This window comes from Lepidochelys olivacea (genome assembly GCF_965140295.1).
Source record: "Lepidochelys olivacea isolate rLepOli2 genome assembly, chromosome: 11".
Classification (NCBI taxonomy): Eukaryota; Metazoa; Chordata; order Testudines; family Cheloniidae; genus Lepidochelys; species Lepidochelys olivacea.
In genome coordinates, this window is record NC_140421.1 from 60,276,235 (window position 1) to 60,302,975 (window position 26,741).

The following is a 26,741-nucleotide window of genomic DNA, read 5'->3' on the forward strand; positions in this document are numbered from 1 at the left end:
ATTTAAAATGTTGCTTTCTGGTCCCCCAAGGGAAATCAGCTTAATGACTTCAAGGGCAAAAAAAGACCCACCAATTGCAGATCTAATCAAGTTCTGTCAGTATGGCCCATCACTGAGACAAGAGTGATATTTTTGTAATGGTTTACTGAAAAGGCACTATCTATTATTTTACAGGTTGCAGTAATTGTCTGCCTGTCTTTTCCTCGCCCCTACTATTCTTTTATCTGTATCAAATTTTGCTTCTTGATCATATGTTTGTCTCCCTAGTAGGATCATAGTATTCTGGAGGCCTCTGTTTCAGGTAAGGACTTTCATAAATCAAATCACGAGGAGCCAGATTACCCCTCCTGCAGTAAAACCCATGGGAGAGGGGACAAAGGGGAGGAAAAGGCTCTGAAGATTCCTTTTCAGAGTTTCTCCTCTATTGTTCTACAGAAAGGAGAATCCTCCTCCCAGCCCACCATGGAATGATGTAGGAGGCCTAACTATAACCCGTGTAGATCTGATCATTGGGGAACAAGGAAGCCATAGCCAACTGCATGGAGGCATGTGCCTCTGTTAGCTCTGTGCTCCTAACAATTCCCTTTCCCCATGCTGCATGGCTCCATAAAAGGAATTAAAATGTTTGTTTTTTTGTTGGCTCCAATTTTGGAAATACAGTCTCTGTTAAAGTTTTACCCTAAACGGGGATGTGGGGGTGGGTGTAGTAGTAGTGATTGGTAATTTAAGCATGGATGAGAGAAGGGGAGAGGATTTTGTAAACAAAGGCTTAAGGATTCCCCTGCTTCGTTAAAAGACATCTGGCAAATTCTGTATCAAATAACAATTCCTCTTTTCTCTTTCGGTAGGCTTTGGAAAACAAGTATTTCAGGAGACTATGCTCTTCTTTGGCAAGTTTGAATCCAGCAAAGATAAACCATTTGTTTGATTATCTCAATTGTGTGATCTGTAGAATAGCCTCCCAAAAAGACCCAGTGGTAGCCCCATTGCTTGGGGCATTTAAAATTAGACTAGAGAAGCCACTAGTTTCAGAGTAGCAGCCTTTTTTGTATTTTGTATTTTGCCTTTTTTGTATTCGCAAAACGAAAAGGAGTCCTTGTGGTACCTTAGAGACTAACCAATTTATTTGAGAATGAGCTTGCGTGAGCTACAGCTCCCTTCATCGGATGCATTCAGTGGAAACTGCAGAAGACATTATATACACAGAGACCATGAAACAATACCACTAGGAAATTCTCAGAGGACTAGATGATCTAATAGGTGTTTGCCATCTTTTATTTGGGCCTAATCCCGCTCACCTTACCCAAGCAAACACTCTCACCTAACTTAACTACAGTACTCACCTAAGGGGAGCAGGATTTGGCCCAAAGACTCTAGGATTAATTAAAGGTCCAACCCTGCTCCCAATGAAGCCAGTGGAGAAACTCCCATTGACTTAAATGAGGCAGGTTCGATCATTTTAGTCTGAACACAAAAGAAAGTACCCCTAGGATTTAAAATAAGTTATCAAATAAATGATGATACTGAAACACAAAGTTAAACAGGGAGCAGACTATATCAAGATGTAGCAAGAAGAGAATGACCAATGGCCCCCTTGTTAAGGATGTATTTAGAAAGCATCAAACGATGCACCACACTCTGCCCTCTGTTGTATATATCTAGGGATTTTTAATACACTAATCACTGTGGGATCTGTGAGTGCAGAACAAGAACAGTTCCAGTTGATTTCAAAATAAACAGCACAATAGCATGCACTGTCCCAGTGTTCTGCCTAAGCACTTCAGTGGAAGAAACTGAAAGACATAATAAAATGTACGCTGCCATCTTGATCTGTTAGCCTTTACGAACATAGTACCGCATATGTCCTCTTGCCCGACGCTATGCTACCTATGGCTAACAGACTATAGTCTACTTCATTCAGCAAGGAAGGAGGAAAAAGCATCCTTTTTCCAACACTGACCCTAATAGCAAGCATGAGCCTATACTTAGTGACTGATCAGAACAACCAGTCAATCACTCAAGTTTCCACCAACCTAGGAGCTGAGCAAGAGATAATTTAACATTTGTGAACTGTAGTGATACCTTCCATAACAAAGAGTCAGATGGGAACCTGTGTGATTAAATTACATCATGGTTATCAGTGAGGAATGTTCCCCCCTTGATGAAAGGAAACTGCAGGCATGGAACCCATTTTGTTCTTTGTCTCTGGAGGCCTTTCTTCATCATACATGACATAATTATATCAAAGCAGGATGCTAAATTGATGCCACGGATACCAGACAACACGTCTATTGTCAATAATGCACACAGTCAAGGAAATAGACAATCTCTTCTACATTTTATTTCATAAGCTTGACATCTAGAGCACTGCAGCTTAAAAACAGTACAGGTTATTAAACAGCTGAAATTTGCTTTAAGCCAGAGGTGCCCGAAGTGTCACCCAAGAGTTAAATGCAGCTCATGGTCACTTTCTCACCAAACCGCTGTGTGAGGATGAGAAGATTAACTCCACATTTTTTAGTCACAGAATGCAGAGATGAAAGATCTATATGGCCAGCTAGTCCATCTCCTCACCAATGCAGGACTGTTCCCTCTTGTATATTTAATTATGTTTTGTCCAGGTTGATTTTAAATGGGCCAGGCAAGGGAGTTTCCACTCTACCCTTTGAAATATTACTCCATAGGATAATAATTATCTAAGAAATCCATCCTGCAACCAGCTTTTACCCCTCTCACTGTGGGAAGCCCCATCCCCTGCAGCAATATCCCCTTCCTTTTGTCATCTGTGTCCTCCCCATATGCTCTTTGTCAATCAGTTTGTTATGTCTTCAGTCTAACTTCAGATTAAGCTCCTTGGGAGGCAGGGGCATGGTCTTTTTCCCCCTGAGAAGCATCATGCTGTCCTGTGTCACCAGATAAATACCAGATCTCATTGATAAACTCGAACAATAAGCTATGGGATTAGTCTATCAAGGCTGATATCAGTAAAAGTAAATACTATAGTTGTGCATTTGTTTTATTTTTATTATGCAAATTAGGGGCACAGCACAGCCTCCTGGCAAGCTGCCCACACAGCCTCAGGTATCACCAATTTTGATCATCCCTGCTCTGTAGCATACCTGATCATGGATGAAGATACACACAAATATGCTTCAGAAATGTTGAAGTTAAAAATGATAGAGAAGTTATTTAGCAAAATGAAACACACTAAATAATGAATTCATTTAGATCAGCAGTTCTCAAACTTTAGCAAGGACCCCATTTTGATTTAAATTTTTTTGTGGACCCCCAAGCCACCCCCGCTCAGCCCCAGGCCCTGTCCCCACTCCACCCCTTCCCCCAAAGCCCCACTCCCACCCCAGCTCTTCCCACCCATGCTCTAACCCTGCCCCTCCCCTTCCCCACCTCCTTCTGACCCCTCCCCCAAGGGCACCCCATCCCCACTCCTCCCCCTCCCTCTCAGTGCCTCCTGCATGCCACTGAATAGCTGTTCCCCAGCATGCAGGAGGCACTGGGAGGGAGGGGAAGTGATCAACGGGGCCAGCGGCTCCGGACATGATTCCACCCCCTCCTCCGAGCATGCCCCGTCCTCACTCCTCCCCTTCTCTCCCAGTGTCTCCTGCATTCCGGGGAACAGCTGTTCAGCAGCATGCAGGAGGCACTGGGCGGAGGAGTTGGAGTTGATCAGCGAGATCGGCCAGTTTGACAAATGCTGATCCACATAAATCTGGGGCTCTGGCAAACTAAGTAGCAAAAAAAACAACAACAAAACCTCACAACACATGGGAGCCACTGAACAGCAGCAAATTTCTGCAGGATGTTGTCTATTAGGAATGAAGAAATAACGGAAATGTTATTTGTTTGATCTTTGCTGTTTTAAAGGGCAGTGATGATTGGAACTCTTAAAACAGATAATCTAAAAATGTTCATCCTGAGGCTTCCAAAGTAACTCAGTGATGGGCTTTTCCCCCTTTTGTGAAGGGTTGAGAACTAGATAAGGAACACCAAAACTGAAATCCACAATGCTGAAAAGAGGCCTTACACCAAAAGGAAAAGACTTTGGGTGGGAGTGCCTTTCTTCATTTAATAACCTAACTTGGAAAAGAAACTTTTTTTAAAAAATGCGTAAAAATAAAGAGATTCACTGCTTAGAATTTCTTCATCTCTGCAACACTCCCCATATCTGATGGGGAGTGTTGGTGGTTGTATGTTCAATCCATACAGCTGACCACACTCTAGATTGGCTGTTTGTGCTATACATTAGACAGTTGGATATTATTCCTGTGTCAGGGACCAATCAATGCCTCCCACAATTTGAGGTAAGGGCCCCTCTCCTACTGGGTCAAGTGTCCTGTTTTGATGGGCTACCCTCAGAGGCTCATGGAACTCAGGTGCTTCCATAGGGTTCTGAGGGAGAGCAGTGTATTGCCAAAAAACCACTCTGTTGATTGTCTCTTGTCTTCAATGGTTGCTGAGGATGCAGAAGGGCTACTCTATTTCACTTTCATACTCACAGTCACCATGGTTAATGGCTGACATGCAAGAGATGATATGACAGGAAAGCAGAACACTATTAGCAGACATCTTATGCTGAGTGATTGCATCAAAAAGATCTTCTGGAGTCTTACAAAGTGGCAGAAGATAGTTTCTCAGCATCTAATTCTGTTCAGCAAGGGATCATTTGAGGAAATAATTGGGGGAGGGGAGGCAAAGTTGCGTGAGCGTATAGAATATATGTGATTATATCCTGCAAAGTCTGGGCGGGAGGGGAAGAGAATGAGGAAAACTGAAGCAGATAGACCTGTAAAAAGTCAGAGGGAAGGAACCAAGGCTGGGGGTGGGGGGTGACTGCCCCCTTGACCCATAAAAAATGATGCCCCTGCTGTTCAACAGATTTGTTCTGGGTGACTGACAACCCGATTAACGTTGGCTGCCTTCACTCAGCTGCTGATGAGAATCCCTCGTGTTGTGCAAAAATTTCAGTTACTTTGCAGATTAAAACTAGTGAAATTTAGACTGAGCTGCCTGTATCACTGAAGACAGGGCAATACCTGAGGAGACAAGTGCTGTGAATTTCCTGCTTGAGTTTCAACCAGTGTCATATGGAGATTCTGGATGTATTGGGAAAAGTGCATGCCACAACCAGTGCAACCTCTGTTCCGGGATGCGAAAAGCTGGCAGGACAGGGAATGGCCTGAATGCCTCTCAATTCCGTGAAATTTGCAGTGTTGCCAAGTCTCATGTCTCATGATTTCATCATGAGTCTCATGATCATTTTTGTTTTCCTTAAAGTCCCAGCTCCTGGACTCAAGAGGATATGCGATAATTTCAGCCTTCATTCTTACAGAAAAAGTAAGTTTCTAGCCCGCATGGCTGTGGAGAAAGCTTCAAAATACGACCCCAGTGCACCCTAAAGGTTCAAAAAGCAGAAGGCAAATAAAAATCTATTATTTTTACATAAACTCATGATTTTAAAGCCAATCTCATGATTTTTGGTGAGCCTGATTCATGATTTTTAAACATTTGGGATTGGCACTATTGAATTTGTCAGTAAGGATTCTGACCTGAGTGGATAATGATCTGGTGCCCAGGCAGGTATTATTGGATCTATCAGCTGCCTTTGATGCTGTGGATCAGGAAATGCTGTTGACATGTTCGTGTTCCCTGGCAAGAATGGAAAAGGCAATCCTTGGTGGGTTCATTTCTTTTTCTCTGAAAGATCCCAAAAGGTAGGGTTGGGTAATTTATTTTCTGCCTCAAGGACTCTGGCGTGAGATATAACAGGCAGCCCTCAGGATTCTTGCTGGTTGGCTGGCTGGCTGAGGGGTGGGAGTGGGGGTGGAGGGATCAAGGAGCTGCAGACTGCCAACACTTCAAGGCTCTGTTCCTGGGCTCTAAACAAAGTTGGCAGACTGGGTTATCCTCAGACCTCATAAACTGCCACCGTGGGATCACTTTCTCTCTTACAGTGGTTGTTTCCTTTGTTCCTGGGATCTGTGTTTTTCAGGGGGCGAAATCTGGAATGGCATAGCATGCTTCAGAGACTTCCCTTCTCAGTCTTAAAGGGATAGCAGATTCCTGTTGCACATTTCTACCATCTGCAACAGTCTTTCAGAATCCTTCCATCTCCTCAGCTCTCTCTCTTTTCATATCTCCTCCGGAACTAATTAAGGCACCCTTTCCTCCTTGTCTGTACTTCAATTTAGCCTTTTTCTGCTATTAGGTCACATAATGATTACCTACTCTGTTCATTCCCTCTGGGACACCTGGCACTGGCCACTGTCACAAGACAGGATACTGGGCTAGATGGACCTTTAGTCTGACTCAGTATGGCCATTTTTATTATTGAACCCAAGTATCTTTCAATACAGTATTATGAAATATTGTATAAAGTGTATGACTATATTGTGTAAAGCATCAGAATCGTTCATGTCATTTCCCATAAATTCTATGATGGGTTGGACCAATGGCCTAATGTAGGGGCTGTTAAGCAATGAAAAACTAGGGGATCCTCAGGGTTTCACTAGGAAAGGTGAGGGTTAAGTCTCCCATTTCCCACCACCCTAAAAATATAAAGCATTAAAATATTAATTTTTATTAAAAACTGTAAACGTATGTCTGAAACAAAAAATGCAAAACTTCAAAGTGAAAATAAATATTTGGGTCATACTGACATACTTACAGCTGTGGTGTCAATGGGTACAGCTTCTCTGAATTCAATGAACCTATAGCTGCTTACCCTAGGGTTGAATTTGGCCCTGCATGCTTAATTTGTCCCATTGTGTGGAACTGCAAGAGGGCCTTCTGATTAGCCCATGATGTAATCTGCCACATGACCTACAGATCAATTTTGAAGTTTCTTCGTCTCATTGGTTTCAGTCACAATTTCTATATTACTGAAACCTAGTTCTGTACGAAAAGAGGATCTACTGCAACATCATTTCACCAGCTGTGAATCCCTGATTCCTTACATCCAGAAATCAGAGTGGGCAAAGCAGGGGGCAGAAAGTCTACAGTTAGTTTCTTTCTCTGCATTGTCACTGACTGATAGTAAAGCATTTCTTTTTATATAACATTCTTCATAGACAATATCACAAAATGCTTTGCAGATGAAGCAGTCATAATCTAGAGAGAAAATGAAGATTTTAGGGCAAGTTTTAAAGAAAACTAACTCAGCAGTTCATGAAATATTAAAGAAAGCTGGGATGGCAAGAAGTGAAATAGTAATCTTTTAAAGGGATGGTTATTGATGGCAAAGGGGCAAGTGACACTGCAGGCAAGCCTATATACAGTAGTTTTTGCTGGGGTAACAAATTTAAGTTAGACACTGGAAAATCATGTTTGGTTAGGGGATATATGAAAGCAAGTTATTCAGGAAATAAACCATACCAGACTGAAGAAGAAAAGGTTCTCTGGGATGGTCTCAAACTTCTGTAATTGAAAATAAGGGAATGATGGGTTTCTTTTCCAGAAACTGGTCCTGCAATAATGAAATGAGCTCAATCATGCCACCCCATGTATTTTTGAGAGTTCAGTGGTTTTGTTTGTTTGTTTGTTTTTAAGTATACTTTTGGAGAACTAAATACTTAGTAGAATGCCCATTCATTACTGTATCTAATTTCCTTACCCAATGTAACAAAGGTAGAATTTTCCAACATGTTACTAACACTGGGCTACACTGTAGCTGCTCTAAAGATGGGTATGTAAGTGTAGGAAACATTTTTTCCCACAAAGTACATCCACACACATTAGTCAGACTGTCAGTGTGAGATCCCTGGGCTCAATTCTGCTCTCTGAAGCCAGTGTAAATCCAAAGTAACACCATCAGGATTTAGTCTAGATTTACACTACTGTTACTAAAAAGAAAAGGAGTACTTGTGGCACCTTAGAGACTAACCAATTTATTTGAGCATGAGCTTTCGTGAGCTACAGCTCACTTCATCGGATGCATACCGTGGATGAAGTGAGCTGTAGCTCACGAAAGCTCATGCTCAAATAAATTGGTTAGTCTCTAAGGTGCCACAAGTACTCCTTTTTGCGAATACAGACTAACACGGCTGTTACTCTGAAACCTGTCACTACTGTTACTGAGAACACAGTCGGTCTCCTTAGGGCAAGAGGTTGATTTTGTACTAGCATGGTTGGCGGAGCTCCACAGACCACTCTCCAAAAGGAGGATGTGGCTGGGATGAGCCGAGCATGACTAGGGCCCCCTCTCCTTCATCATGGAGTGGCGCTCAATGGCCAGTGCTAAAGGAAAGCGAACACGGTTTATTCTTTAAAAGGCGTAATAGGGGGTTTTCCTGAGTATCACACAAAGGAATTCTGCTTGCCTCTATGCTCCAGAGGCAGAATGCCTCCAGTAACTGTTGCTGAGATGGTGCACCTTAAACACAGATGTGGCTGCAAAAGCCACATTCTAGCCTTTGCCCATAAATTAGTCTAATTTTGCAGGAACTCCCAGCCCTCTAATGATGTCTATGTCCTAAACTACTGAGGTTCACCTTTTTCTGAAGGGCAAGGTATAGATTTTCATAGAGAAACTTTAAAAGACTAAAGGATCTTAAGGAAAGTTAAAGTTGAAAGTAAAAGGTGGGGGTTTATATATGATCTCAGCATACGAGATTGTTATGGTGGAGACTTTGCATCAAGATTATGAATGTAATTTTAAATTTCTCAGTGGTCTATAACAAAAACTTTAAAAAATTGCCTTAAACTCTATCTAAAGATTATAGCCTCATCACAAATTCATTTCTTTTCCCAGAAAGAATAATAAAGCTTTATATAGTGATAAATCTGATCCCCCATAAAAAAATAATAATAATAATCACATACACATTACAAATCCCAACAAAGTCATCCATTTACTCCGTAAATGTGAAGAGGATGTTGCTTGTTTTTCCATTTTAATAATTATTGGCATTTATTTAGCTCTTTTACATTTTCAAAGCCTGTGCAAATATTACTTAATTTTAGTTTATTAAGGCCACCCTGAGCACAATCTCTGAATCCTTCTCCCACTCAACCTTTCAGCTCAGCAATCCCAGACAGAATTGGCTGAGGGCGCCTGGTATTCGCAATAAATAAATAATAAGTAAATAAATATGTTTCTGGGAGGGAAAAGACAGATCTTTTCAGGCACAGTTCTCCCACACCCCACCCGCCTTCGCCACTATCCCATGCCCCCTTAACAGGTGGGGGAAAAGTTTTTCTCAACTTTTCAACTGAGATCCCTCCCATCGCAGTCCAGACTCCTCCTCGCCCTCCCTCTTCCCCACACCCCTTTAATCTGTTCTAACCAATTCTGAGCAGAGCTCTGGAGCCAACAGAAGCTGCAATTGGCAGGAGCTGAGGTTCTAAGCCCCGCCTGCTGTGCGGTTTGTGAATGGAGAAGGGGCGGGGCTCCGTGGAATCCTCAGACATATATGTATCTTTTTTGTGTTCTACAGGACAGGAGTCGCTCGCTAGAGGAGAGGTTCCCTTGGCTGCTGTATCCTTGCCTCGGACTCTGCCCGCGGCCGCGCGGCGCGTTTCGGCGGCCCTGCCAACTGACTCGGAGTCTAGAGGGGAAACCGTTGGAGCCGGAGGGAGGATCGCGCAGTAATTGGATTTTAAAAGTTATTTAAGCCCCCCCAGTAAAATACACGGATCAGTCGGGCGAAGTAATAATCCGTTTAACTATAACCTAAATCCCAGGCTTTAGGGCTGAGCAGCCAGGCGGGGAGCGGAGCCAGCGAGTTGCCGCCGCCACGGGACGTTCTGCAGAGCGGGCGAAAGACTTTGCCTAGGTTTGTGGGTGTTTTGTCTCCCCCCCTCCCCCCCCGCATCTCAGGAAACTTCGCGTGTGGGGCGACCCTGCCTGGTCGGGGCTGGGGGAACAGAGTCGCTGGACCCAGGGAAGACGGCAGACGTGCGGCTGGGACTGAACGAGGATTCTCCAGCGCCTGCCAAGGGCTCACGGAGCTGGTTTAGCAGCGATCCGTCCGCACCCTCCTCCTCCTGTCTCCGCGTGACCCTCCCCCGCTGGCTTCCCGGGGCCCCTGATGTGCTGGCCGCAGACCGCCGCTCGGCTCTGAACGGCTCCCCGCGCCTCTGCTCTCTCCAGCTGCCGCGGCGATGTGGTCGACAGCGGCTGCCTCTCTGGGCCTGGCCGCCCTCCTGGGCGCCCTGCTGGGGGTGCCGGCGGGCTCGGCGGCCCAACAGTACCACGGCGAGAAGGGCATCTCGGTGCCGGACCACGGCTTCTGCCAGCCCATCTCTATCCCGCTGTGCACCGACATCGCCTACAACCAGACCATCCTGCCCAACCTGCTGGGCCACACCAACCAGGAGGACGCCGGGCTGGAGGTGCACCAGTTCTACCCGCTGGTCAAGGTGCAGTGCTCGGCCGAGCTCAAGTTCTTCCTGTGCTCCATGTACGCGCCGGTGTGCACGGTGCTGGAGCAGGCGATCCCGCCCTGCCGCTCCCTGTGCGAGCGGGCCCGCCAGGGCTGCGAGGCGCTCATGAACAAGTTCGGCTTCCAGTGGCCCGAGCGCCTGCGCTGCGAGAACTTCCCCGTGCACGGCGCGGGCGAGATCTGCGTGGGCCAGAACACCTCGGAGACCCCCGGCCGAGGAGGGGCCGGCGGCCCCACTGCCTACCCCACCCCCTACCTGCCCGGCCTGCTTACCCCGCCGCCGCCCCACGCCGGCTTCGCCTTCTCCTGCCCCCGGCAGCTCCAGGTGCCCCCTTACCTGGGCTACCGCTTCCTGGGGGAGCGGGACTGCGGGGCGCCCTGCGAGCCCGGCCGCCCCCACGGGCTGATGTACTTCAAGGAGGAGGAGGTGCGGTTCGCCCGGCTGTGGGTGGGCGTCTGGTCGGTGCTGTGCTGCGCCTCCACCCTTTTCACCGTGCTGACCTACCTGGTGGACATGCGTCGCTTCAGCTACCCGGAGCGGCCCATCATCTTCCTCTCGGGGTGCTACTTCATGGTGGCCGTGGCCCACGTGGCCGGCTTCCTGCTGGAGGAGCGGGCAGTGTGCCTGGAGCGCTTTTCGGAGGAGGGCTACCGCACCGTGGCGCAGGGCACCAAGAAGGAGGGCTGCACCATCCTCTTCATGATCCTCTACTTCTTCGGCATGGCCAGCTCCATCTGGTGGGTGATCCTGTCCCTCACCTGGTTCCTGGCCGCCGGCATGAAGTGGGGCCACGAGGCCATCGAGGCCAACTCCCAGTACTTCCACCTGGCCGCCTGGGCCGTGCCGGCCGTCAAGACCATCACCATCCTGGCCATGGGGCAGGTGGACGGGGACGTGCTGAGCGGGGTCTGCTACGTGGGCCTCTCCAGCGTGGACTCGCTGCGGGGCTTCGTGCTGGCCCCACTCTTCGTCTACCTCTTCATCGGCACCTCCTTCCTGCTGGCGGGCTTCGTCTCCCTCTTTCGCATCCGCACCATCATGAAGCACGACGGTACCAAGACGGAGAAGCTGGAGAAGCTGATGGTGAGGATCGGGGTCTTCAGCGTGCTCTACACCGTGCCCGCCACCATCGTCATCGCCTGCTACTTCTACGAGCAGGCCTTCCGCCAGACCTGGGAGAGGACCTGGCTGCTGCAGACCTGCAAGAGCTACGCCGTGCCCTGCCCCGGCCACTTCGCCCCCATGAGCCCGGACTTCACCGTCTTCATGATCAAGTATCTCATGACCATGATCGTGGGCATCACCACCGGCTTCTGGATCTGGTCCGGCAAAACCCTCCAGTCCTGGCGGCGCTTCTACCACAGACTCAGCAGCGGCAGCAAAGGGGAGACCGCCGTATGATGAGACCTTGCTCCTCTTCCCTGATCCCGGCTGCTGGTGCTCCTGGAAGAGCCACACAGACACTAGAGTGACTCTTGAAGGACTGGGAGAGGGCTCCCTGGAGTCTCCTAACTCTGCCTTGCCGAAGACAAAATCCTCAGACAGTGACTTGGTGGCTTTCTTGCCAGCCAAGTTGAAAAGCGCAGAGTAAGTACCCTTCTCAGATTGCTGGTGGGGAGCTCTTTCCCTGCAAGAAGTTCCCTTTTTAAAAAAATAATTCCTATAGTTTCTGGGCAAAAGGTTAAGCTGGATCCGCTGTGCTGTGACCGATGTAAAGTGTGGACCAATGAAACTTTGACTCAAGAAGTGGTCAAATCATAGTTTACTTCGGTGGGGGTCAGACTGCAGCCGACATTGGCTTAATTTCCTGAGTCCTATTTTACTGTCTTCTCATTCAAACCCAGAGTAATCACGTGAGTATTTTAAAAGAAGCGACCAATTATAATCACGTGCTATTGAGCGTCCCATATTCTGTCATAGAGAGGGGGTTGCTTTTATATCTAACGATCACTTATCAAAGCGAATCCCAACTTGGGTGGGGGGAACCTTGCTACTTTGAAGGAGGGAGTTGCTATTTAATACTCTAAAAAGACAGGACTTGTTGCTTTTCAGCCAAACGTTCCCCCCCCACCCCACCCCTGCCTTTGTTATAGGAGACAAAGAGGAAACAAAAGTGTTTTCTCTGTGGAAAGGCATAAGCATGAGACCGGTTTTTATGAGCAAACTCACAAAAAGAAGTCGTTAAAATTCAACGTTGGATGTGACCAGCACAGGTCGATAAACATTATTTTTTATGAAAAAGGAGGCGGCAGGATGTTTTCATACACTGTCCAATATGGGTTTCTGTTCTAGCTAAAAGAAATGCCAGACTTTTTGTTAAACAAGCTTAATTCAGAACACCTGACAAAACACACTGCATTCAGATATGTAAGATAAGTGTATAAAATTTTTCTCTTCCTTCCCATAAGCCTTATTTCTTTGCTGTTTACGTCTGGATTGCTCTAGGGTACACTAAAAAAGCAAAGTGATGGGGGGGGAGGAGGGAGAGAATAGTTTAGACCATGAAGTGCCAATTTGCCTTGTCCTCTAATTCCCTAAATAGCACAGTAACAAACAGTGGTGCAGTGTTGTTTTTTAAGATGGAACTGGTCACCTTGTTTTAGATACTTTTAAGTTCCCAGTAATCTATCTGAAACTCTGTCAGAGGAGGGAAACTGAATAACAAGAAATTAAACTTCACAGTCCTTCATATTCCTTTTGATATGTGACCAGTGACTTATTCTTTCAAACTTTTCTATCATGTTACATTTATGTGTTAAATGTTTAGGTTGACTTTCATAATTTTATATCTGAAATACTACTTTTTAGCTTTATGATCTAAAGAGTTTGACTTTTATTTTTGCCTGAAGGCTAATCAGGGAATTAAGGATATTTAACAAGCTCTGCCCCCTAACTTCCCCCCCAAGTATGTAATTGCTGTTTATAATGAAGAGCAGATAACTGAAATGAAATTTTAAAAACCGTTCAGGGTGAGGAGAACAGACTGTTTTTGTCTAGTGGGCATTACAGTAGCTTGGGCTGGGGGAGAAGGAAATATCACATCAGTCAAATCCTCCAGTACATCTGATCCCAAACTCATAGGATTTGTTTTGCCTTTTATAATGTGCACATGAAAAACTGTAAGACAAGTGCAGTATGTATATTTTGTAAATGTCACATTTTGTAAGAAAATATATATGTATTTATACATTTTTACTTGATTTTTTTTGTTTAGTTTTGGAAGGCCTGAATGAGGCCACACTTCATCACATGTACAGATCACTAAATAAATTGATTTTTCTTTTTTAAATACAAAGTTTCTTTCTCTAGACTAGTTTTATGTATTCTGTATATTGGAGGAGAGGGGAGAGAGAGAAAACAAGCTCCACCACTCCAATTAGGCCTTGTTTTGGGGGGTGGGAGGGACGTAAAGTAGATAAATACACAAGAGATCTGAAATTCAAGGCTCCAAAGTATTATTTCTGATGTACTGTGACTTCTAGCAATAGAAGAAAGATCCAGTTTTTTCAGGCTATTGGTTTAAATGCGTTTGCCCTTCCTGAACTCCTTGTGGTGCTTATATCCCAGCCATGCCTAATGTTTATTCCTGGATCTCCCCTTGACTGTAAAATGGGGATGATAATACTTTCCCACCCCTTACACACTGAGATCTATGACTGAAAAGTGCCACACCTTTGCTAAGATGTAGCTTGACTAATGGTTTAAGGTGTTTCTCGGTCAAGTAAGAATTGAAACTCTTCTAATGGTCACTGGGAGAAAAAAAGCCATTTTTAAATAGCTTTCCTAATGGAAGTGGAGGAGGGTGTTATTCTCCTCAAGCCCCTGCAGCTGTGCCTGGTTTTTGTTTTTCCAAGTCTGTTGGGGTGAAGTTGCTTTAATTTTTTAATAGTCTAGGCAGCAGATGGAGGTGGGGTTTTTTTGGGGGGTGGGGATATTTTAGCATAGTAATCTGAAAGTTGACAATACCAAACATCTCATACATAAACTATCACTTATTTTCACTAAATTGAACTCTGCAGATCCCTAACTGTATGAGCTCCACAGGCAAAGTGATATGACAGATTCCAAATCCACACAGATTTTACAATCACAGAACTTTGTTTAGCAACAGATCTGCTTAAGTATTAGTGACAAAGTAATATTTGGATTTATCTGTCTTCTGACTTACTCTGTTCAACTTCACTTTTCAGCTTCTAGGATGAGATTTTAGTAAGCCCAGTTCTTAAATTAGGTTTGTGGGTCTTTTTGTTGTTACAGGCTTGGGGAGAGCTTTTTGTGGGGGGTGGGGTGTTAATATATTGAGTTTATACATGGCCACAGCCATCTCATGATGTGGACTGATCTTGTACTCCCAGACTTTACTAGGAGACCTGGCCAAAACTCCTGGCCCCACAGGCCCTTATTCACTGACGCTTAGGAACAATGGATGCACCATTCTTTTAGGACACTTTCTGAACTGAACATTGTACTCTCAAACGTTTTAAAAAATTTTGCATTTAAGATGCATAAAATGTGGTGTCAGGTCACCTTCAGAGCAAGCCCATTTATGCTGCTCTACAAAAGACACCTTTATGATTTTAAAACACCACTAACTGTTCACCAGAACCATTCATTTCTATCAGATTTCCTCTGCTTCCTACTACAAGTCAAGTTAGACCTCTTCAAACTGTTCCTAGGACATGATGATCTTTGGTAACTGCTGAGAGTGCTTTTACTCTGTTCACTTAGGAAACCTGAACCTTTCTATATAAACATTTTGTTCCCATAAATCCATCACTTTACCGTCTGTAGTGGCTGAAGCAGTAAGAACTTTGAAAGAATAGGAACTCATTAGCAATCTTATGAATGATGCCTAAGTCATACTCTGTTTTCATAGCTCTAGTGCAAAATCTGAAATTAATACATAATGTGTCAAACAGCTAAACACTCAATTTAAACAGACTGAATACCTAAACAGTCTCCCTATTTCTCTGCTCTTCACCCTAGGTGATGAGTAGGACTGGTCAACCTTTAAAAGTTGTTACTCAAATATGAAACTGCAGTTAGGTCCAATAGTTTTCTTTGCCCAGGAAGTAGAAGAAAGAACTTCAAAGAAAGGCTTTTTATTTATACCAGAGACAAGCACAGAGTAACAACTTTGTGAGCATCTTTCTGAGAAGAAAAATGTGGTGATTCTCTCCTGAAACCGTTAATACTAAAGCAATTATTTGACTGGATATACCTTATTAAGAAATACTTCTGTATTTAAAACCACTTATACTAAACTCTAATCAGCTATTCTCCTAAATTTAATCTGAAACTTTAGGCCAAATTCAACATGTGTGTAAAAGGGAGCAATTTGCATTAACTTGTAAGCAGATATGACTCATACCAGGACAGAATTTGTTTTGTAGTAGAAACAATTATCACACTTGCAAGCAACGATGGTACCTGGATTGTTGGAGCAAAAATGTTACCACCATACCTTGTAATCTCTTTGGGAAGAGGAGGTTACACTAGCATGTTACCACTGCCTGATATCACACTGGCCCTACCTTCTTTGATGGAATTAAAGCAATTTTAAAAGTTTGATATTTTGTGAACCAATCCTGAAGACATGGAGGGGGGGAATAGACCTTTGCTAATCACAAAAAGAAAATCCACATTGATCTCTAGTACCAACTTTCAATTAATATTTTCTCAATTTTAACAGAAATTTCAGATATTTTACACTTTTCACCTTCAGTTCTCATGTAGGCAGGAATTCTCACCTCACAAGACTGTGGCAAGTAATAATTATCATTACTAAAGATCTCAGGTATTTTTAGATACAGAGCATTCCACTACACATGAATCTTAGCAATGACTGGTTTTACTGAACAAGTTTCATAGGGTATAGGTTCATCAAAGGCTATTAGTCAAGATGATCAGGGATGCAACCCCTGATCTGGGTGTCCTTAAGCCTCTGACTGCCATATGCTGGGACTGGAGGATGGGATGGATCACTCAATAATTACCCTGTACTCTTCATTCTCTCTGAAGCAATTGGCATTGGCCACTTTCAGAAGACCAGATACTGGGCTAGAGGGACCACTGGTCTGACCCAGTATGGCCATTTATGTTTTTACCCAAACTGTATTAAGATCAATTCATTTCCCCCCCCCCCCTTTTCATGACAAATGCAAAACATTATGTCCTTGAATATTCAGACAGTACACCGGTGCTGCTTTGAATAAGAAAGAACTTGCCTAAAGTGCTGGTAAAGTGGAAGGCCTACAGCATTTTTGAATCCCACAGCCAGCAGCATCTGCGTGTGTGTGTATGTGTGTGTGTATATATCTGTCTACAGGTAAATAAGTGCTTTTATACTACCCCAGTTTTATATTTGTTAATGGAATACCCTGTCTTTCAATACTTCAACCACAGCCAACAGGTTTGCATGTCAGTGAAAACCACACAACTTTGTACTTGGCAACTGGCAACAATAAACATTTTTTATACTTTCTCATGAGTTTAAAATCAAAAGTGCTAGCCTGTATGCTGAGTAGCTGTCACTTTCTGTAGATTATTCTCACTTCCTTTCAGACCTTTGTATCTACGTTGTATACAGTATGCTCCTCACATTTGCCATCTACTGCTATTATTTAAAACCCTGAATCTGGCTGACAAAAATTCAATCTGTTGCTTGGAGAGGAAAGAAGAATCTGAAGGGAAGGCTTTAAGGCACCCTTTCAGCATTATGACTGCTCACTGAGGTAGAATAGTGCCAAAGAGACTGCTCTGTATAAACCAGGATAATTGTTTCATGCCCACAAAAGTGCATGGTTTTGGCAGCTCTGATTCTGTATAAGATAATACAGGAGGGTATAAACCAGGATAATTGTTTCATGCCCACATAAATGCATGGTTTTGGCAGCTCTGATACTGTATAAGATAATACAGGAGGGAAAAAAAACAAATACAGTTTAGGGCAAGCTCCCAAATACCCCCTTAAAAGTGACAAATTTCAACTAACACAATATCCAAACTATAAAAGGAAAACAAACACATCAGGGCTCAGCATTCTCACATGTTTACTATTTTGCAACGGGAGCAGAACTGTGACCGCTCCAACCATGTTTAAAGGTTGTTTCTAGCAGGGTTTTCCTGATTAGTTTGGACAGACGTCTTAGAACCACGCTGCTGTACAGGTCAACTCTAAGGTGGCTCTCCAACTGTTTAAAAAACATGCCTAAACATAGTGTCACCATGGTTGCAGCCAAACAGAGCTCTGTCTAAACTATGGCAGACATGAACACTGTTCCAACATAGCTTGATCCTCTCCACTCTGACCAGCTAAACCATGTCAGGAAACATACGGATGAAAAGCTGGAGTAGGGAGGGCCTAGAGTTTTAACTATAATTGTAAAAATCTCTCTCCAGGTTAGTCAGGGGAACTTTGCTAGCAACACCATGTTCATGAGGACTGGCCAACCCAGGTCACAATTTGGCTTGGTTGTAACAAGATTCAACTTTGCTTAAGCATGTTATTGTTACAAATGTAGCTGGAAAGACAGTGTGTACTACACAGGGGAGTAGTCTATACAATAAGGCTTTGGCTGCATGGCTCTCAGAAATAACTATGTGGTGGTAACCATGCTAAAACATTGCTAGTAGCAATTGTGGATCCCAGGGGTAGAATGGCACCTAGGAAAGGGATACAGTCCTCCTACAACCCCTGCTCTGCAGAGGCGCTTGGAACCAGCTGCCACGACCCACAAAGAAACAGGAGAGGAGCAGTGCCCTTGTCAGTTTATATAATGGGCTATAGTTATTTCCAAATGTCTATTTTTCTCATATGGTCAGAGTTAGGTGCTTTAATAAAAGCTCAAGGTCAACAGGGATATTTTTGAAGAACAAGGTTGATGTCAAACTCAAACAGAGAGAGGATGGTCCAGCAGTTAGGGCACTAGCTGGAGACTTGGGTTTAAATCCCTGCTCTGCCCCAGACTTCCTGTGTGGTGTTGGGCAAATCACTTAGGGCCAAATTTGCAATGGTATTTAGGCACCTAAAGATGCAGAGAGGTGCCCAGTAGGATTTTCATAAGTACCTAAACACTAGGGAGTTAAGCATCTAACTCTGCATCTTTAGGTGCCTAAATACCTTTGCAAATCTTGCCCTTAGCCTATCTGTACTTCAGTTTCCCATCTGCAAAATGGGGACAATTGAATTCTCTACCTCCTAAGTATGTTGTGAGGACATTAAAGATTGTGAGGAAATCAAATCCAATGGTAACGAGCCATTTAAGTATCATTGATAGATGTCCGCTCAGTGGCTGCATTGTGTTAATAGGCCCAATTCCAGAGACAGCTAAATTAAGACCTCCAATGGGAATTAATTATTTGTATTTTTCTCGTAAGTTATGTATGTTAGGCAGGCTGACCACATAACTTCATAGCAGTGTCACCCAAGCCAGGTTTCAAATATAAGGTACTAGAGGGTAAAGAAACCTAAGCTATTGCAAGGTAATCAGAGAAGTACCCTGAACTGTACCATGCATGCGAATAAGAGTCACAAAGTACTCCTACAGGTCAAACATAATGGGCTAATTTCTGCCCTCACTTACACCCATGTATTTGAGTAACTGAGATAAGTATTTGGACATGTGTGCGGGTGTTATATATATTTAGAGATATACACAGCTCTTCCAGTTCACCCCAATCTTAGGTCATCTCTGTACTACATAATCAATGGACTCGACTATACACTGTTGTTCCTCAGAATTCTTAAAACATAGGGCTTGTCTATACCTAACCAAAAACCAATGCATACTAAAGGGCTGTGATTTCTAACGCACACCAGTGTGTCACATAATAACTGGCCAATATAGATGCTGATGGCATGAACTAAAAGTTCCATAGTCTGCATTAATATAGTGCTGTACTGTATATTTATGTGCACTAGAGAAGTTTTAGTTTGTGCCAGCAGGTCCTACATGAGCCAGTCAGCATACATTTTAGAAATCACACCCCTCTAGTGTGCATTGCTGCTTCATGTAGACAAGCCCTAAGTTCCAGCTTGCATTTGAACAAGACTTAACCATATTATGTGTTTAGATCCAGTAAAAAGCATTGGAGATGTCCAAGGCTTCAGCCCAATTCTTAAATCCAGTTAGGGCCTGACTACACTGCTATATTGTAACTGTGTTGGAGAACTGTGCTGTCATGGGGTGCCTCACCACAGTTAATTGTGCAGTGCAAATGTTACCATAACCTGCAACACACACCTTTCTCTGCCCTCTGGTTTTCTCCTCAGTAGAGCTGGCAAGTAGGTAAATTAGGTGGCAGTTTGTTGAGGCAGGAAAATGTCCAGTAGGAACCAAGTTGAGATGGTGACACTTCTTTCATTTGTGGCCTGAAATACAGAGAAATCTAGGCTGCCTGAGGTAAAAGTTTTCCACGTTGCCTTACTAAATCTCTTTGCAGCGAGACATGTACACCACCCACACAGCTCCATCAGAGTTTACTTTTCTTGTCAATAATTTACCTTTTTTTTTTTTTTTACAAATACATCAGAGCATGTTCATGGACAAAAAGCTACCTTTTTAAAAAACAGAATTTCTACTGAAGACAGTCAAAGTGAACTGCTTCCCAAATGTTTGCATAAACCAGGAACCAGATCAAGTGTCTGACATGGGCCCCCTTCCAAAACTTTCCCATAGAGTATTTTTTTAAAAGCATAGCAGCTGAGAGAGGTACAATTGTAGGTAAATCTAAGATCAAAAACTCAGCAAAAAAGGCAAAATCAAAAGGCCCATGCCCAGCGCAGATGCCTGCTAATTAAACACTGGTGTTAATTGCAATATGTGTCTGAATCCCACTCCCTGTGTTTGTTGTGGTGCCTGTGTGAGCTTTGGTTTGCTCAGAACTTTCACATTCTCGCAAAAAATGAAACCAGGAATAAAAGGAATGAAAGGCTGTGATATGTAATCTATAGGGCTATTTTTAAGGAAAAAAAGATTTTTTTGTGCGTGCACACTACTTCAAAGCCAGCTTTGATTATTCAAAGGGAGAGTCAGATTTTAGAAAGGAAAAAAAGTAAACGTAGAGATGCAATCTTTTGTATTTAATCCATGATGAAAAGAGCATTTCTTACTTGCAATGCCCCCCCCCCCCTCTCTCTCTCTTTTAATTAACAGAGAAATGTAGACGTTTGAGGCAGTATTTCCCGTCCTTACTTTATGAGCTGTGCTAAGCAGCATTCCACTGGGGCCAACAGCCAGTAAAATGGATGTCATTTGACACCCTTAAACAACTACACATACCAGTCTGAAACTGAGTGGCATTATGTGAATGGATAGAAAGCCATTCTGGAGAGGATTTACTCATTGCTTTTCTTACACATTCTCTTGTCTATGGACAGTAATTCAGCCGTTAGATACGCACAAACAACTCGCATGAAGTCAACAGGACTTAGGCACAAGTAGCTGAAGGCAAAATTTGGTCTATACTAAGTAACCGATTGCTACTAAGCAGTGCCCTTATCCTGAATACTTCTGCACTACAGAAGGAGGGTGGGTTCAGAATCCTGTTTCAAATTCCATGGCTGGTTTCTACTTCTGTGAGAGGCTAAAACAAAATCCTGGATCTGAATTCTAGGGAATTTAAAGTCCATGTCCGGATCCACATTTTGCATTTACTATTGGAAAGAAACCCTTTCTTCAGTAAGGAATCACCTATCTGCATAGATGGATAGATATGTGAATATTTGTGCTGTGCTTTGAAGATGTAAAGCTTTATATAAGTGCTAAGGAACACTGACTTTCGGTTTTCTTGTCTTCACTGCTCCTTGTGGTTTTTGCCAGTGTGTCTTAACTCTGCTCTGCTTGTTCTCCTCAGTTTAAAAAGATCTGAGGGACAGAGTTAAAAAATCTTGAATAAAAACACTCAGGAACACAGAAAATGGGAACAGAACAACCTCAGGGATTTAAAAGTGTTATTTCAATGTTTCTGTCTAGTATTTTTCTACTTATGTAAATCAAATTCATAGTTCCCTTAACAAAACCAACTTTCAGTCGAGCAATTGGCCACTGTCCTCAAACTTAAATATATTTAATTTATTAAAAATATTAAGAGAAATTAACAAGATGGATAAATAAAAATAAAGATAGAGGATGATCTTTTGTTATTATAACCCTTGCCCTCCCATACCCTGTCTCCTGCCTTTTGTCATGCCATCCCTGGCTGTATTAAGGCTTATTTAGACTGTGAGCTTCTTTAGTAGGAGCCAGTCCATTTTATTTTCATTAAATATACCACTGCATAAATAATCATTGTATTAGTAACAGAGGCAGTATGGTCCAGTGAATAGGGTACTGGCCTGGGAGTATGGAGACCTGCGTTCTATGCCTGGCTCTGTCAGGGATCTGCAATTCACTTCAAGCCTCTGCTTCCCTCCTGCCTTTGTTTATTTAGGATGTAAGCTCTTTGGGGCATGGACTCTCTCTTCCCATTTACAGGAATAGTGCTCCGCACAATGGGGCCTCTAAGTGCTACCATACCACAAATAATTCTTAATAATAAAGAGTAGACTTTGCTGAGAAATTAACATGCACTTATTTTCTGCGGGGGAATAGTCAAATACTCGTGTCAAAGTGGAGACTTGTGATTAAGTTGGGTCTTCCTAAAGGAATGAAAGGCAGAGGTGTTCCTCCTCTTCCCACCACAGGTACTTTGTATAATGTTTGTATGGAATGTTCCCTTCATTTCAGTGCAGTTTCTGTGGATCACTTGAGATGATGGTTGTTACTATCACATGGTGTCTCCTGCCTCTCTCCCTTTTGGTTGTTGTACAAATTGCTGTTATGCTGTGTGATACCAAGTAGTGCAAAATAACTATGGTTAAGCCAGATCTGAGCCAACCAGTCAGTCAGACTGCTGGTTGGCTGACCATTGACTAAAAATAAAATCAGCCAGTCAGAAAGCTAGCATATTCATAAAGGGACAGGACACAATAGTACATTCATCCACAGTGAAAAAACAATTCACTGGGTGTTTCTGCTAAATGATCAGCAGTGAAATAGTTAAGTTATGACATTTAAATAAGAAAGACAAGGTGGGTGAAATAATATCTTTTACTGGACTAACTTCTGTGGTGAGAGAGAGAAGCTTTCGAGTTTACACAGAGCTTTTCTTCAGACCTGTTTAGACTACATGCTGTGGTCACTGAAACTGAGCTATACCCATGCATTGTAAATTTGGCAGAAATCTGAAAATGATCTGTTGCTACTATCTGTCTCTGTTAAGGTTTTTCCCTCCACACCTTTTGGGAAATGTGCCCTGCTAATTTGTGCAGTGGGATTAGAAGGAACTGAAACTATTTTTTGAAAGATAATAAATTACATATGCTCCACGTAGATAGGTGAGAATGATTGATTGACATATTGCTACTTTTCTGCCTGGGGGATTATTATACCCAAGTGCCAGCACTGATTAATCAATTACCATTAATTAACTAGAGGGCAGATGAAGGACAGTTAGGATATTATAGTCCTATTTCCTGAAAAATAGAACTCAGTATGCTTAAGCTCAAGGGGTTCCTGATATGCAGCCCCCTAAACATGAGGAGCTCATAACATTTTTAGATCCTTACAATCTTTTGGTGCAGAGCGAGGGAATACTGGAGGAGTGGGGAATCAGAGCAGTGAGAGGGAATGTGGGTGTGTGGGGGAGCAGTACTGGGAGTGCAGGAAGGGAGGAGAGATTTGGGGCAGAGTGGGGGGGGGGTGAAGAAGAGCGATTTGGTGCTGCAGCAAGGAGAGAGAGGAGTAGGCGCAAGGGGATAAATTAGGATGGGTGGTAGGGCAAAGGGAGAGGGATTGGTGGAGCTCAGGCCAGGGAGAGAGAAGCTTAGTGGCTTTCCAGGATGTGGAGTCGCAGCTAAACATAAACTTCTGACTGGGTGGGCCGGGGCATGGCTGAAGAGTCCTGACCAGAGTGGGGGAAAGGGGCCCAGCTGCGGGTGCTCATGTAGTGAGGGCATGGGGCCTGGCTCAGTGACCAGCTCAGCCTATATAACCAAGGAAGCATGCAAGCCTCTGGCCAGCTGCTACCTGTGATGTGTATGCAGCAGTAGAGGGCACTGGACAGAAAGGAGCAAGTTTTTCTGTGCTAATGAGTTCTAAATTGCTAATGGCTTAGTGAGATGGGAAGGGGAGGGTTGGCTGGAAATACTGGGGTGGAGGCTGCATGTTGCAAGCAATGGAGGGAGAGTGGAGAAGGAAAAAGACACACCAGCCTTTTCTCATCAGCTGAAGTTACTGTAACCAAAATGGAATAATACTGTCAAGCAGAGGCGGATTAAGATTTACTGGGACACTGGTCCAAAGCAAGTGGGGGGGGCCCCTTCCCACCATGGTCCTGCTCCTGTTCCACCCCTTCCACCTGCAGCCCTGCCCACAGCCCCGCCCCTTTCTGCCCCTTCCCCAGGACCCACTCCTATTCCATCCCCCACTGCAGCCCCACGTCACCTTTTGCTCCTTTCTGCTCCCCACCACCGTGTCTTCAAGACCAGAGAAGCTCTGTCCCCGCATCACAGCCGTAGGGCGCAGTGGAGAGTGACAGCTCCTCCAGTCCCAGGGCACAGTGGGGGTCTGGGTGCTGAAGCTTCCCCTGCTACGCCCCACACTTCTGCAGATGACCAGGGTCGGGTCTCAGGCGCTTGCCCAGCCCCACCTGCCTGGCAGCTGGGGTTCTGCCCCCAGTGGCAGATTTTTTCCGGGGCCGCCCTGTTGGATGGGGCCCTTGGGTACGGGCCTCATAGGCCCAGTGGCTAATCTGTCACTGCTGTCAAGACTTTAGGACACAGACCATGTCTGGTTTCTCTCCCTGCCCTGTTAGCAACTCAACCTTCCAGACATTTCAAAGCATGACCATTACACCATTCCATTGAACAAAGCATACAGCCAGGGGAAGGACCACCTAGGAATCACATAGCATTCTTTACCTTGGCTAGGCCAGTAGTGCCTCAACTGCAAATCTACGTGATAACTACAGCTGCCCACACGAACACTAACTGTTATAAAAAACATTTCTCTGTTAAAAAACCTAGGAATTTCACTGGCATAAAAAGTCATTAACTCAGACTTAAGGTTGTCCAGTTGTATCCACTGGCCTTCCAGAACATCTAATTCAGCAAAACTCAAACATCGGAAAACCAGGAAATAAAGAGTTAACATTGTGTTGGCGCCTAACTCAACTCACCTCTTTGAAGGATGCCCCAATACACCCATAACACATACACTCACACTCAGCCTTTGCAGACAGTGCAGAACACGCAGGGTATAAGGCACATGGCCGCTGAAGGACAGAGTCTATAACGCCTTCTCTTTGCTAAGACAAAACTTGGGTTTAGTTGAGTTCTACTGAACAGGAACTACCTATGCCTGTCCTACTCTCCAACACTTAGCTTACTCCACAGAAAGAACACCCTACATGCTAATTTTACAACCCCTTCACCCACTTTTATAAGACCTTCACCCTTCCATACAGGATACAGTTTGACTTACCCATCATTAAACCCACAGATCACCCTTACATCTCACCTCACTACTGAAAATGCTCACGGCAAATGACCCCTGTGCACCACTACTGATACATCCTACACAACACAGCATTAATAGGAGGCATACTGGATCCCTCAAGGTACACATGCGCCTCTTTCCTTTGATCACACCTGTGGGAGTGGGGCTGAGGACCACCGCCCCCTCCAGGTGGCCAGAGCCCCCACATCTCCTCATATCACAATTACAGCTCTGCCAAGCTGCTCTAATTAATCCCTCCACCATTCGATACAGCTACACCTTACACTGGAAATGCAACTTGAGTGCATGCTGACAATCCCCAGTGGCGATTGCCAGCTCCTGGGGGGCTGAGTTAAAGTTGTGTTGGCAGGTACCTTAACTCTCATTTCTTATTTTTCAGATATTTGAGTTTTGCTGAACTGGACATTCTGGAAGGGCACAAGATGCTGCTGGGCAACCTGAACTCTTTGTTAACACAGTTTTTTGTCAGTGAATATGTTAGTTAGGCTTTGGCATTAAAACTGTCTTGAGATGAATGGAGGCAGAACAACGGCTTAGAGCCACTGGGCCAAATCAGTAACTTGAGGGTGTAAGTGGTGGTGTTCTGCTGTCATTTGTCCCTGAGCATATACTCCCCATTCTCTGCTCTCTAGGAAGATTATATTAGTTTTTCTTCCTACTTCAAATACCCAGTAGCCATCTCCACTATTCTGTGACAATGTTCCATCTCACTGACATCTCTTAAATATGTACATATTTTTTATTTGGCCTTAATAGTGCTACATACTTTAAAACCCATTACTTGTCCTCCATAGTATGCAAATAACATTGAAAATAACATGTTATCCTCATATTTTTCAAGTCTTTTAACCCCTAAAGCAGCAGAAATCCCCAAAGCAAACCTAATTCCTCTTCTTGGTAGGAATACACATGTAGAAGGAAGAGAGCCTGAGACATAAGCCCTTCCTACCACAACACATACAGCTGCTGACTACAGCCCCCTCACTGCATTTAAAGAGCTGTTTTCTAGCTTTACTATTACAGTACATTTATAACCAATAAGGGCCTATTCCTTGGACATTTACAACTCCCCTTGACTTCAGTGGGAGTTTTCGGTTAGCAAAAATGCAAAATGGGGTCCTATGTGATGTATAACCCTTAAGTGATAGAATGATATCACACAATGGTTGTAAGTGTCACTCCAACATTTCTGGTTAATCCAGTCTTTGTATATACACAAATGATGTGTGCCATTGCTGATATAATGGTGAGACCAAGAGACTGACTACAGCTGGAACCTTGAACACAAACCTCTTCTAGTTTTGGAGACCCAGATTCAAATCCCTTAATCTAGACACACCTCTACAGTTCTGGCTGCCAGTTAGATCCAAAAATCAGAAGGGACCGATTTTCTATTCTGATTTACACAAGGCCAAAATATGGCAATATCCCGCAAGAACAGCTAAACTCACAGGATATTGACGGTTCCAGTCGGCAAAGCTCTCACAATACCAGTACTTTTGGGGGCTGAAACTCAGCAAAGGTGAAGAGATTGCAATACTAACCCTACACCCGATTGAGGCTATGTCTACACTACAGCCTATGTTGACAAACCTTATGTCGCTCAGGGGTGTGAATATTCTACGCCAAGTGACATTAGTTACACTGACATAAGCGCTCATGTGCACAGAGCTATGTCGGCAGGAGAGCTTCTCCTACTGACACAGCTTCTGCCGCTCTCAGAGGTGGTGTTTTTATGCCAACGGGAGAGCTCTCTCCTGTAGGCATAGAGTGTCTTCACCA

The 26,741-nt window shown here is 44.0% G+C and overlaps 1 protein-coding gene across 1 annotated transcript; it reads left to right on the top strand.

Annotated features, from left to right (window-relative positions):
* Positions 1–9,966: 9,966 nt before the first annotated feature.
* FZD7 (frizzled class receptor 7) lies at positions 9,967–11,944 on the top strand. The gene has a single exon (XM_084642608.1). The coding sequence runs from the start codon at positions 10,117–10,119 to the stop codon at positions 11,797–11,799; it is 1,683 nt and encodes a 560-aa protein (XP_084498734.1). The 5' UTR covers positions 9,967–10,116; the 3' UTR covers positions 11,800–11,944.
* The last annotated feature ends 14,797 nt before the right edge of the window (positions 11,945–26,741 follow it).